Consider the following 12,322-nt stretch of genomic DNA (forward strand, 5'->3'; position numbering starts at 1 on the left):
AAAAAAATAAATAATAATGTTATTAGCCTTAATTTTTGTTCATATTATGGCACTTTCATCTGAGATCTGAAGCACACTTTGGGTAGGACTTCACCAAAGAAAAGTTTGAACAGACAAGAGAGCTATTTGGCTAGCTGGATGCTCAAAAAGTCCAACTAACGGGGACATTTTACACCAATGAGAGCATCCATTTCAACAATCGGTCCCACATATGGCAGTGTAGCCCCTCCTCCAGACCCTATCCCGACAGAGGAACTCATACATGCTCCAGGACAGTGAAGTGGAGCATTATTGCCAGCTCTTTAGCCCATACATTCAAAGCGAAAAAGGTCTCTGCTACTTTGTTGGAGAAAGATTTTGCCACCTGATTTTAGAGCTGTCGTGTGGAAGTGTGTGTGCATGCATATCTGTGGAATAGACTACGGTGTGCACGAGACTGTCCAGGAGTGCGCGCGTGTCCACCAAACAGGTGACCCTTGTTTATGTTCGAACCGACGTTTGACGTTACATATCCCCTGTTTGTGGACAATGATTGTAGTCCACGGGAAAATACATCTATTGCGTGTTTTCCTTCAAGAGCACGTTTGAAGACAGAATAGTGGACACGCAGTAGCCTATTATTTCCATTGGGCAGCTCTGAAGCCTCAATCATCACCCAAGTGCTCGATAACAGCATCCTTGGAACGTACCTCCCAGTTCTATTTTGCCAAAGTGATATTGCTCTCTCGTTTACTCAGAAAAGAACACCATTGGATTTGTGTATTAAATGTACGGGATCCAGGAGCATCTGATAAGAGACGTCAGCGGATTAAAAGAAAGAACTCTAGGAGAGGAGATGGATCCAGTCCGGTCCTGGGTGCGTAATGTCGGTGTTGTGGATGCTAACGTAGCAGCGCAAAGGTAATGTATACCTTCATGTCCTGTGGTATTTTGACGAAATACACTTATCTTTTCTATTGGCAACTAAGCGCAACATAAAACAGTATAACGCACGTATAAGAAATTGCTTTAAATGATGATTAGGTTAGACTTCTTTAAGCATGCAAGATGAGTCAATGTATTATGCACATGGTTTTAACAATTTCTATATCATAAACAATACTATGCTCGGTAAAAAAGGATAAAGGTAAATGACAAATAGCCAACCAGATGTCGCACAGATCACCGTAACATAGCCTATAGAATAGCCTATAAAAGTGACCTGTGGTGCAAAGCAGTTAAATATAAAGTATTGTTGTTGATTATGCTAATGGCTCTTGTGTGATACTCATTTACCCTAAACTTATCCACACTTGAGATAAAACGAAAAAGCAACAGGTTGTCTTTGGGAGTAAGTGGCCCCGGGCGTAAAATTGACAATTGTGTAGAAAAAGTCTATCTCAAGCATCCCTGTCTTTCTGTATGCTGAGTCCTGATTGTCCCGGGCGCGCGCTGTCAATAGCGAGTGTTGGCAGTGTCACAAGCAGCATGAAAGGGATACAACAAAACACAACAACAAAACAAAAACGCATTCTGTCACGAAAGTGACCGCACGGGCCGGAATAATGTTAATTTAGTGAGGATTCCACCTCTTGAGTATTGATTTGTTGGCCTATAGGACGCGCATGTAAGGCTTTTGACGGTTGGAATCTGTTATTTTATCCATGTTGAATTATCTACTAAAGATTTGATATCTCCATCCAGAAATGATCTTATCCCCATATATTAGGCCTATAGCCAATAATAACGATTTAAGTTGATGGTAATAGCCCAGAAATAATAATAATAGGCCTAATCACAATAACAATAATAATGATAATAATAATACAACTATGTTGGCCTGTCTACTGAAATATGAATCACTTGACAAATTCATATTCGTATTATCATTTGTTTCCCCCAAAAAATCAATTAGTCTACCATTATCTTATTCAAAAGTTTTTCAAAACTTTGACAGTGTTTTTCATACTGGTTTAAAATGAACTTTTGTGTATTCTTAATGTTAAAATACTCCAGTAGGCTACATCTACAGGCTGTTATGATAGCCTTGGTATAAATTATGTAGCCTTCTTTTCAAATGAGAACATGCAGAAAAGTAAGCATGCATACAAGGTAGCTTAACATTACTTTCAAAGGTGTATTTGCCTAAATAAACAGTTTTTTGGCAACAGAACAAACTTTTGTAGTAATTTGAAAACCTTCGTATTTTGGTGTATTCGATTAAATAAGGTTATGGCTGATGTTTCAAATGGGCGTTAATCCGATCACAGTCTTTTCCTATTTTACATGTATTTTATGCAACCCGAAACACATTTGTTGATTGAAACCCTTTTCAATTGGTCACATCATGAATATCACCTTTTCATAATACATAGATAGCAGACATAATATAACTTTACCTGAATGTACTCTGATGCTTCTTAATCTGTAAGAAAATTAGAATTTTCCGTGTTCTTCCAAGCCTAAATTATGCAGCGATAAAATAATGGATACATGTAGGCTAGAAACAATTATCCTATCAAAAGTACATTTTAATTTATGTCTGACTTTGGACCCTTTCTCCTTTCACTTTTCGAAGGTCAAGGATGAAGATCAGCATGAGTGCCAAAATAACTTTCACAGTAGACCTATAAGAAAAACGTTTTAAACTTTTTCATATTTTGCAGCGTCGAAAGAAACACAGCCTTTATCTCACCCAGTGTAAGAGGCGAAGCATCAATAAACAATCATTGTTAATTAAGCTCTAGGCCTTCACGCTTGGAGCAAGACAAACTTTGACCCACCCATTAATTACATAAACACTGCAAGCACTTCATGCTATTTTTTGGTACATGTCAACATTTTGATTTCATTCCACCATCGATAATTCGCGATTTCCTAGGTAGGTCATGCATAGAAAGTTAGTCATTGAACCCAATGCGATTCTTGAATTGTTGCTAACAAATAATCTAAATGACCGTTTGTGAAAATGAAGCATAAGATGATTGCATCATACAGTTAGGCTATATAAGCTGTTTATTCTTACAATCTTAATGAAGCATTTAAATCAAATAGTCTATAATTCCTTTAATGGGTTTCCTCACACTGTTTGTTCAGTGAGTATTTTCAAAACAAATTTTCTCCATTTTGCCATTCCTGACTAATTCATGTTGCAATGTTAAATCTAAAACTGAATGATTCTGTTGTAGTCTATACAGTTGACCTTAATAAACAGTGATTGGAGTTGTAATGTGCCATCACTAGCACATTAGAGGCTGCTGCCTATATACATGCACTTGAAATCACTGTGCCTCTTTAATGAATAGAACACCAGTCACTTTTAATAATGTTGACTGATTTTGAATTACTCATCTCATGTATATACTGTATTCTATTCTATACTATTCTACTGTATCTTAGTCTATGCCGCTCTGACAGTGCTCGTCCATATATTTAGATATTCTTAATTCCAGTCCTTTACTTAGTTTTGTGTGTATTGGGTATATGTTGTGAAATTGTTAGATATTACTTGTTAGATATTACTACACTATTGGAGCTAGAAACACAAGCATTTTGCTACACCCGCAATAACATCTGCTGAACACGTGTATGTGACCAATAACATGTGATTTTGATTAGATTTTAAGAGTGTTTGCTATGTGTGACTGAGGATTGTGATGTAGTGTAAGTGAATTTCCCTCTCCTCTCCTCTCCTCTCCTCTCCTCTCCTCTCCTCTCCTCTCCTCTCCTCTCCTCTCCTCTCCTCTCCTCTCCTCTCCTCTCCTCTCCTCTCCTCTCTACAGTGGTGTAGCTCTCTCCAGGGCCCACTTTGAGAAGCAGCCCCCCTCTAACCTGCGCAAGTCCAACTTCTTCCACTTCGTCCTGGCACTCTATGACAGACACGGACAGCCTGTAGAGGTGGAGAGGACTTCCTTCGTGGACTTTGTGGAACAGGACAAGGTGTGTGTGTTTGTTTGTTTCAGTTTGTTGACTGTGTGAGTATATTTGTGCATATTTCTCCATGGATTTCTCTTTATTACGCATGTCCTCTGTGTTCGCTATTATTGAAATCAAATCACACGTCTCAAGTTAGTTTCCATAAGTTTACAAGAGAGAGTGAAGAAAAGGTGGTAGCTCTTACTATAGAAATAGAATGAAGATTTCTCTGGCTATTACAGCGAATGCAGCACAACTTTAAGCTGACCACATTTACACATTTACCCAACCCATAGCAGGACATTTCTATGCAACCTGTAGTGTACAGGCGTTTAACTTGACCCTCCATGTCCCCTATAAAGCTGAGCTTATTGAACAGCTGACAGCTCCATGTTACAAGCCTCCCTCCCAATGAGCTGAGCTGATGGTGAGCGATTGAAAACTAATACCTAATGACTAATTAACAGCCTTGCTCATTAGTGGGACATCACTACTTGTAAAAATGCAAATTACGCTCGCCTCTGTTAAGTTTTACCGTGACCAAATCATCAAAGTCTCTTTTCCTCCCACCCTCACATTATAAATACTGCGGAGGGGGGAGAAGTACATTCCTCAGGTCAGACATTGGGTCAAAATAAGGAGAGGAAGAGGTGCAGAGTGTCAGTCAGATTGAGAGGGAGAGAGAGGGAGAGAGAGAAAGAGAGAAAGAAAAGGCGAGAGAGTTTTGAGAGAACAAGAGAGACAGACAGAGAGCGACAGGGCAGGGGAGGGGTACACTGCATGGTGGAAGCCTTATGCCCAGTGTTGATGGATGGTTTTGCCTTGTGGTTAAACTCGAGCTGAGAGTTTGAGGCTTGTGGTCCAAACTGGTAACAGCTCTCCCCTCGAGAGAGAGAAAAGAGCGCACTGTCCTGTCAAAGGAAGTTCAAACACGGTTTTGTTTTACAGACAGAGAGAGAGAGACTGTCAGTGCTAATGCCAGGGCTGAGGGCTGTCAGTGTTTCCCCTAGCGCCACACACACAGCCATGTCAAGGCAGAATGATATGACGGCTGCAGAGGAGTTCATTTTCTGCATGTTTAACCTGGCATCTGGTTTTGTTGTTATTCAGAGGTAGAAGGGTGATACGAGTATATAAATGTTCCTCTGTGAATATTTACTAAACATTATGTTCCAGTCTCTACTGTAAATGGTATATTTCTCTCTTTCTTACCTTCGCTCATCTCTCTTAATATGTTCATTTCTTTCTTTCCTTCCTCTCTTATCTCTTACTTTCTCCCTATCTCTGTCTTCCTCTCTTTTTGCTCAGAGATGACGGCTCCCTGGGTTATTGGACCAGGGAGGATTCCTTTGAGACCAGTTAGCAAGAGACTGGAAAGGGAAAGAAAGAGATGGATAAAATGAAAGAGGGTGGTGTAGAGCCAGGGGGAAGAAAGGATGGGGGAAGAAAGGATGGGGAAGAAAGGATGGAGGAAGGGAAGTCTCTCTGTCAAGGTCGAACTGCTGCTCACTCTCGCAGCACTACAGTCGTTTCCACTCACTGGAATATCCAGAGTAGGCCTACGCACACAGACAGACACATTGCGCACATGCACACATACGCACACACACGCGAGCTTATGCACACGTTCACTGTTTCATAGCATACATGATAATGGGTACACTCTATTTCATTTGATCATACAGATCCCACGGCTTTAGGATTTCACGTCAGATGTGCTGCAGTTCAACTTCTAAAAAGAGGAGCTAACTCAAGGTTAAGCACCCAGCTCTGGAGCCCAGTGCAGGGTCCCATCTGGGGGTTTGAGCCTACAACCCTGAGATCCCCACACCACTCCCAGGGAAGGATGAAGTGCAGGATTAGAGGAGCCTGACTCTGCTTAACTGTGCTTAGTGATGCCCAGATGTACTTAACTGTGCTTAACTGTGCCCTCACCGGTGCTATAACTGCATGACTGCATCTGTGCGTTTGTCTGTTTGTCTGTTTGTCTGGTTGTCGTCTCATTCCAAGGAGCAGACGGGAGAAAAGACCAACAACGGCACGCACTACAAGATACAGCTCCTCTACAGCAATGGTGAGTGCACCTTCAAATCATCAGCCATAGCATCAGATAGCAGCATGTCCCATTCATGTCAGTGTGAGAACGTGGCCACTCGGGTATTGATGTTCTGTGTGGTTTCATGTCTCTTGATTCTTTGTCCCAGAGACATTTTAGTGTCTGACCACTTCAGAGTGGGAGGAGGAACAGGTTGTCCTGAGCCGGACTACAGACCAAAAACTATTCCGCATCTTAATGGTATGGTCATGGAATGGACATGATATGGACATAACCACTTCTCATGCGTTCCAAATATGAGAGCAAAAAGCCCACTTGAACCCCCCCCCCCCCCCCTCTCTCTCCCAGTGGTCTTCTCCCTGTCACTTCCTCTGCCTCTCATCCCACCTCACCCTTCTTCTAAATATCTATCCACTCATCCAATTTCAGAGTTTTTTGAGCCCCAGATTTAGTTGTGTGTGGAGCCGCTTCCTTGCCCATAAACAGGGAAACAAGGTACACAGTGCCCCACAGGGTGTTACGACATCAGATAAGGGATATGCAAAGAGATTTCTGGTTCCCATTAGCCTCCACTGCCCCTCCTCTGATATCGCCGTGGCACCCATGGGAGAGGAGATAAAAGACATGTACCAGAAAGACCCCCACCATACACACTCATACACATACACTGTACACTGTACACACATGCCTGCCTCTACACCCTCCCTTCCCCCAAGCCATATCAAAGGCCTCCAGATTGAGACTTTGATGAAAGGAACCCGTTTTAAAAGTAGCATTCTGCATTGGCTTCATAATAAAATCCCTCAGATAAAACGTGGTGCTCTTCAGACGCAATTCATTACATCGACGGCAGCTTTCAAGGAAGTAAAACCAGTAGTTTTGAAGCACCCAGAGACCAAAGGTTCAGGTGTTTTCTAAAAGCATGCTGGGAGGCTCTCTGTCAGATCCCATAGCGCCTAAAGCCCTCCACTGCTCCTCATCTGACCTGTATTTATGACCCAGGGAATGGCCATTCTGGGAATCAAATAAATGTCCCGTCTAAAACACTCATATCCCATCCCTTCAGGATTAGGTTGTCGTTGTGAGATGAGTCCAGCTTAGTTTCCTTTACTGATTGTGTATGTGTCTGTGTGCAGGGGTTCGTACGGAACAGGATCTTTATGCACGACTTATTGACTCAGTCACTAAACAGGTAAGGAGCCCTGTTTGCCTTGACTGGATTTAGCCTGCTGTGGAACTCCTGATTACAGCTTGATTGATTGCACATGAAATCTAATTCCCCCATCACTCGCTCTCCCTCTCTCTCAGCCCATAGCATATGAGGGACAGAACAAGAATCCTGAAATGTGTCGTGTTCTGCTCACTCACGAGGTTATGTGCAGGTGAGCCACACACACACACACACACACACACACACACACACACACACACACACACACACACACACACACACACACACACACACACACACACACACACACACACACACACACACACACACACACACACACACACACACACACACACACACAAACAGATGGAGGAAATCATATTCTTCAAAATATCCATCACCCATGTCTCTTTGTTTTGTCTTGATGTGTCTGACATGTGGTATACCATTTGAAAATAAGACTGGGGTTGAATGGGGTTGAAGTGAAAGTATAGCCTGTCTGTCTTCAGGCTTGTTACAGTGTGAGCCCCCTGCCGCCTTCTCCTGTAGCCCCCGAGTCCCCTACCAGCTCCTGTTTCTCTCTGGAGCATCCCTCACGGACATGGGGAGCTACGGGGGCCAGACTTCCTTGAACCTCCACTGAAACATGTTCAGGGTATAATTACCCCCCCCCCCCCCAACCCCCATCACCACCCCAGCCCCTTATGTTTTACGTGGACAACGGTCCACAATGGAACCCTGTTGAAACATACGAATTAGAGTAGTTTCTCTGATTTCTGAAAGCTTTAGTTTCTAACAGAGTTCATGGAAACTATGCGTAATGTGTAGAAGGCATAAGACAGTGTGGCAGCAATGGGTCAGGGTGAAAGAAGAGGGCTGCCGTTATGGTGCTTTAGTAAGACTGGGCTTCCTCACTATGCATGTTATGTTTTTGGAGGTATGGAGGTAGGAAGAGAGGGACAGAGGGAGAGAGCGAGTGACTGCTGGGGAAGTGGGGCAGTGACCCAGGGTTTGAGGGCAGGAGGGGGAAGGAGAGGGGGGTTTGGCAGGGGAAGAGGGGCTAAGACTGAGTGGGCTTTGCCATTGTTTAGCCAACAGATGCCCGAATGTGACTCACAGCTGGCTAATAACAGAGCCGGGGAGGCAGAGGGCAAGCGTCACAGCTGGGGAGTGAGGCCGTCTGACAGGGGGGCGGAGGGGGGGGCAGAGGGGGGCAGGGCCAAGCTGGGACACGAGAGGGGTGAAGCGAGGTGTAGGAGTGGCAGATGGTTAGGGGTGGGGGCACTTTTTGTTATGCAGCGGAGGGGACTTGGAGGGTGGGCCGGGGGGGCCAGCAGGCTCCACAGACAGGACTGCTGACGAATTGTAGGATGCCGTGTGTGTGTGTGTGTGTGTGTGTTGATGTGTTTGTCTGTGGGTGATTGGGTGGGGGTTGAGTTTGATTTCGAAATCAATGTGACAGATTGCCAGGCTGGCTTTTCACTTCTGAATAATGTCTCCCTGTTTGTATGGTCCGTTGTTGTACCTTTTCTCCCCTTTCTTTTATTCTTTTGTCTCTTTCTCCCCTCCTCTCCTTTACCCTTTTTGTTTCCCTGGATCAGTGCAGTCTGGAACGGTGGACGAGCCAAAGGAAAGATCAGTCCTGTCATGCTGGTTTGTTTCACTCACTGTGTTGTTGTGTTTTCTGGTTGTTCTTTTGGAACACAGTCGCTGTTGTGAGAAGAAAAGCTGTGGAAACCGCAACGAGACGCCCTCTGACCCGGTCATCATTGACAGGTAACAGCACCTGTCACCCGCTCACACAACCCTGACAACGTCAAACACCCCAACTGAGCCTGTGTTCCACTGTCTCCCCCTCAACTGTCCCTCTCATGCCTCTAAGATGTCCAGACATACTCAGATGCAGAAATACTCACTACTCACACAAACATCAATTCATGGATGCACATTAACATTTACTCAGAGAGAGAGAGAGAGAGAGAGAGAGAGAGAGAGAGAGAGAGAGAGAGAGAGAGAGAGAGAGAGAGAGAGAGAGAGAGAGAGAGAGAGAGAGAGAGAGAGAGAGAGAGAGAGAGAGAGAGAGAGAGAGAGAGAGAGAGAGAGAGAGAGAGAAGAGACCCAGATCCATGTGATGAGATCTCACAAATAAGCTGTTGTCTCTATGGCCAGTAAGGACAGAGGGCCTAGTGGGAGAGGAATGGTTAGTGGGGGCAATGGGACAGAGGGCAGGGTGGGGATGTGTAAGGGTGATGGCGAGGTGCATACATGTCTGCATGTTAAATATGTGTGCAAGTGTGTACAGTCCGTGTGTGTATTTGGGAGCTCACCCTCTAGGTCTGTGTTGCTGTGCCAGATGCCTTTAACCCCATGGAGTCGATGTCCACGCCCCCGCGAAAATCTAATTAGCATAATAAAACATTCCCATCAAAAAAATGTGTTTAGGGGCCCCCGAGTGGTGCAGTGGTCTAAGGCACTGCATATCAGTGCTAGAGGTGTCACTACAGATCCGGGTTTGATCCTGGGAGGTGTCACAGCAGGCCGCGACTGGGAGACGCAAAATTGGCCCAGCGTCATCTGGGTTAGGGGAGGGTTTGGCTGTCCAGGATATCCTTGTCCCATCATGCTCGCTGGCGCATGCACGCTGACACAGTCGCTAGTTGGATGGTGTTTCCTCCGACACATTGGTGTGGCTGGCTTCCATGTTAAGCGAGCAGTGTGGCTTGGCAGGGTTGTGTTTCAGAGGACGCATGGCTCTCGACCTCTGTATGGGAGTTGCAGCGATGGGACAAGACTGTAACTACCAATTCAATATAACGAAAAAGGGGTAAAAAATAAGCTAGATTTTAAGCTAGAGATATCCGTTTTTTTTTGCATTGGATGCGTCTCAATCCTACACAAGCGTCTTGGGACTCGTCTGAAGTCGGTACAGCCGATCTGCCAACTTCTGTCTATAACGTCCTAACAGTTTGGGCTACACAGTAATATGACCCCTCTGTGGAAGGGTGAGACTCTCATGAACAAGTACATGTTGGTTGTTTTGCTCTATGTTAGTTGTTTTGCTCTATGTTAGTTGTTTTGCTCTATGTTAGTTGTTTTGCTCTATGTTAGTTGTTTTGCTCTAGGTTAGTTGTTTTGCTCTATGTTAGTTGTTTTGCTCTATGTTAGTTGTTTTGCTCTATGTTAGTTGTTTTGCTCTATGTTAGTTGTTTTGCTCTAGGTTAGTTGTTTTGCTCTATGTTAGTTGTTTTGCTCTATGTTAGTTGTTTTGCTCTATGTTAGTTGTTTTGCTCTACGTTAGTTGTTTTGCTCTATGTTAGTTGTTTTGCTCTAGGTTAGTTGTTTTGCTCTATGTTAGTTGTTTTGCTCTATGTTAGTTGTTTTGCTCTATGTTAGTTGTTTTGCTCTAGGTTAGTTGTTTTGCTCTAGGTTAGTTGTTTTGCTCTATGTTAGTTGTTTTGCTCTAGGTTAGTTGTTTTGCTCTATGTTAGTTGTTTTGCTCTATGTTAGTTGTTTTGCTCTATGTTAGTTGTTTTGCCTCACAAGACTCGTCTGAAGGTCCCGCGGTACCAGTTGAACAAATTAATGGAAGTATATATGGACTGTTTAGTGCCAAAAATAAGGGGTTAAATACATGTAAAAAGTATATATCTTGGATATAGAACAGACACTTCAGAACAAACATCCTTTTTGTTGGGGACTATCTGTTGTTCCATGTAGTTAATCTCTTATTCAATGCGTTTGTATGGGCTAATATAACTAAGGCCAAATACATTTTTTTTTATATACTTCAAGGGGTCTTAAAATTCTAAATCAAATAGCAAAATGATCCTTGGTATGACCTTCTTAAAACAATTCCACATAGCTTAGTAGAACCCCCCCCCTCCCCCTCCCCCGGCTTAGACAGGGCTTAGACTATAATGGGTTAATGGAGTGCACCCACCCTGTGAGTGTTTATGACACTGAGGCATGCGTCTGTGATAGTTAGCGTCTCTGCAGTATACCTGTCACTGCTAATGTAAGCATCTGTGTTTGTTAGTGACTGTGCTGCTAACACATGCAGATACTGTACACTCTGTCTGTCTGTCTGTCTGCATCCTATGCACTGGTGGTCAGCACACAGAACACTGTGACTGCCCCTTGCACTTAGTCCACACTGTCCTACAAATAAAACCTCTGTACACAGTCCTAAACTCCTGCCATATATACTGTATAAATAAAAAACATCCCTGTCAGAATCATGAAGAGTTAGGATCTATCATGCAATGTGAGGGTTCACACATATGTCTTGTCTGCAGCCTCCCCAACTGACAGCCAGTTATCAGGCTTTAGGGAGACAGAGCGTTACCTTAATCGGCATGTGTGAGGGCTTCCACGTCCCAGGGATTTTGGAAGTCACACAGGGTCTGCATGGAGTTAACCACTGTGATGAATGCTCTTAAGCAGACCTATGTACAATAGTTTTTCTGTGATATCATCTCTTCAACCTTCATCGCACCTCTCCCTCCCTCCCCCCCTCCCCCCCTCCCTCCCTCCCTCCCTCCCTCCCTCCCTCCCTCCCTCCCTCCCTCCCTCCCTCCCTCCTAAAATACACTCACTTCATACATGTCAAAGATTTCTCTCTCTCTTTTTCTCCTCTGTTCAAGCTGGCTGGCTGTTGACAGTGTGTCTCAGAGGATCTCTGCTGAAGATAGTTTTCATATAACGGAAAAATTGGGCTGTTGTCTTTTGGATTTTCCCAGAATCCCTAGGAGCAGCTGTTTTTCTCATTTAGTGCATTACTTTCCCAACTATCCTTTTCCTCCATCTTCCATGGCTAAACCTCTCCAAAGATTGTTCATAAGTAGTGCAGGGGGCTTGTGAATTGGAGGATCTGTATCAGTGTGTGAGCCTGTGCAGGCTGATGGTGGTGCTGTGAGGATGGTTTTAAATGGGATCGTTGACCTAATCACACTGTGCCCATCCAGACCTGATAGGAGCTTTTCCCTCTTGACAGGCTCATGGATCCCTCTCCTTGGGGAGCAGCCTATTAGCAGCTATGTAATTTGGGATAAGCTGTTGGAATTTGTTGCACTGTGTCCTTGCAGAAATCCCAAATGTATTTCTTGTGGGTTTGTATGTGTATATGTGTGAGAGAGGGAGAATGTGTCTGTGTGAATATGTTCATTGTTTGTGTGTACATCAATTAATGTATGTTTCTGTTT

At 44.0% G+C, this 12,322-nt stretch overlaps 1 protein-coding gene across 4 annotated transcripts in view; it reads left to right on the forward strand.

Moving 5' to 3' along the window:
- Positions 1-233: 233 nt before the first annotated feature.
- Positions 234-12,322, forward strand: part of LOC110525712 (transcription factor COE2) — a 35,992-nt gene continuing 23,903 nt past the window's right edge. For 2 of the 4 annotated variants that reach the window (XM_036979820.2, XM_036979819.2), the window contains exons 1-6: positions 234-900; positions 3,762-3,918; positions 5,905-5,968; positions 7,087-7,142; positions 7,259-7,332; positions 8,829-8,897. In XM_036979820.2, the coding sequence (XP_036835715.1) occupies positions 767-900; positions 3,762-3,918; positions 5,905-5,968; positions 7,087-7,142; positions 7,259-7,332; positions 8,829-8,897 (554 nt within the window). In that variant the 5' untranslated portion in view covers positions 234-766. The remainder of the gene's footprint in view (positions 901-3,761; positions 3,919-5,904; positions 5,969-7,086; positions 7,143-7,258; positions 7,333-8,828; positions 8,898-12,322) is intronic. The other 2 variants (XM_090237578.1, XM_036979821.2) reach the window with 1 other exon arrangement.

Source organism: Oncorhynchus mykiss, chromosome 6, assembly GCF_057628025.1.
Source record: "Oncorhynchus mykiss isolate SJ-2025 chromosome 6, ASM5762802v1, whole genome shotgun sequence".
Lineage (NCBI taxonomy): Eukaryota > Metazoa > Chordata > Actinopteri > Salmoniformes > Salmonidae > Oncorhynchus > Oncorhynchus mykiss.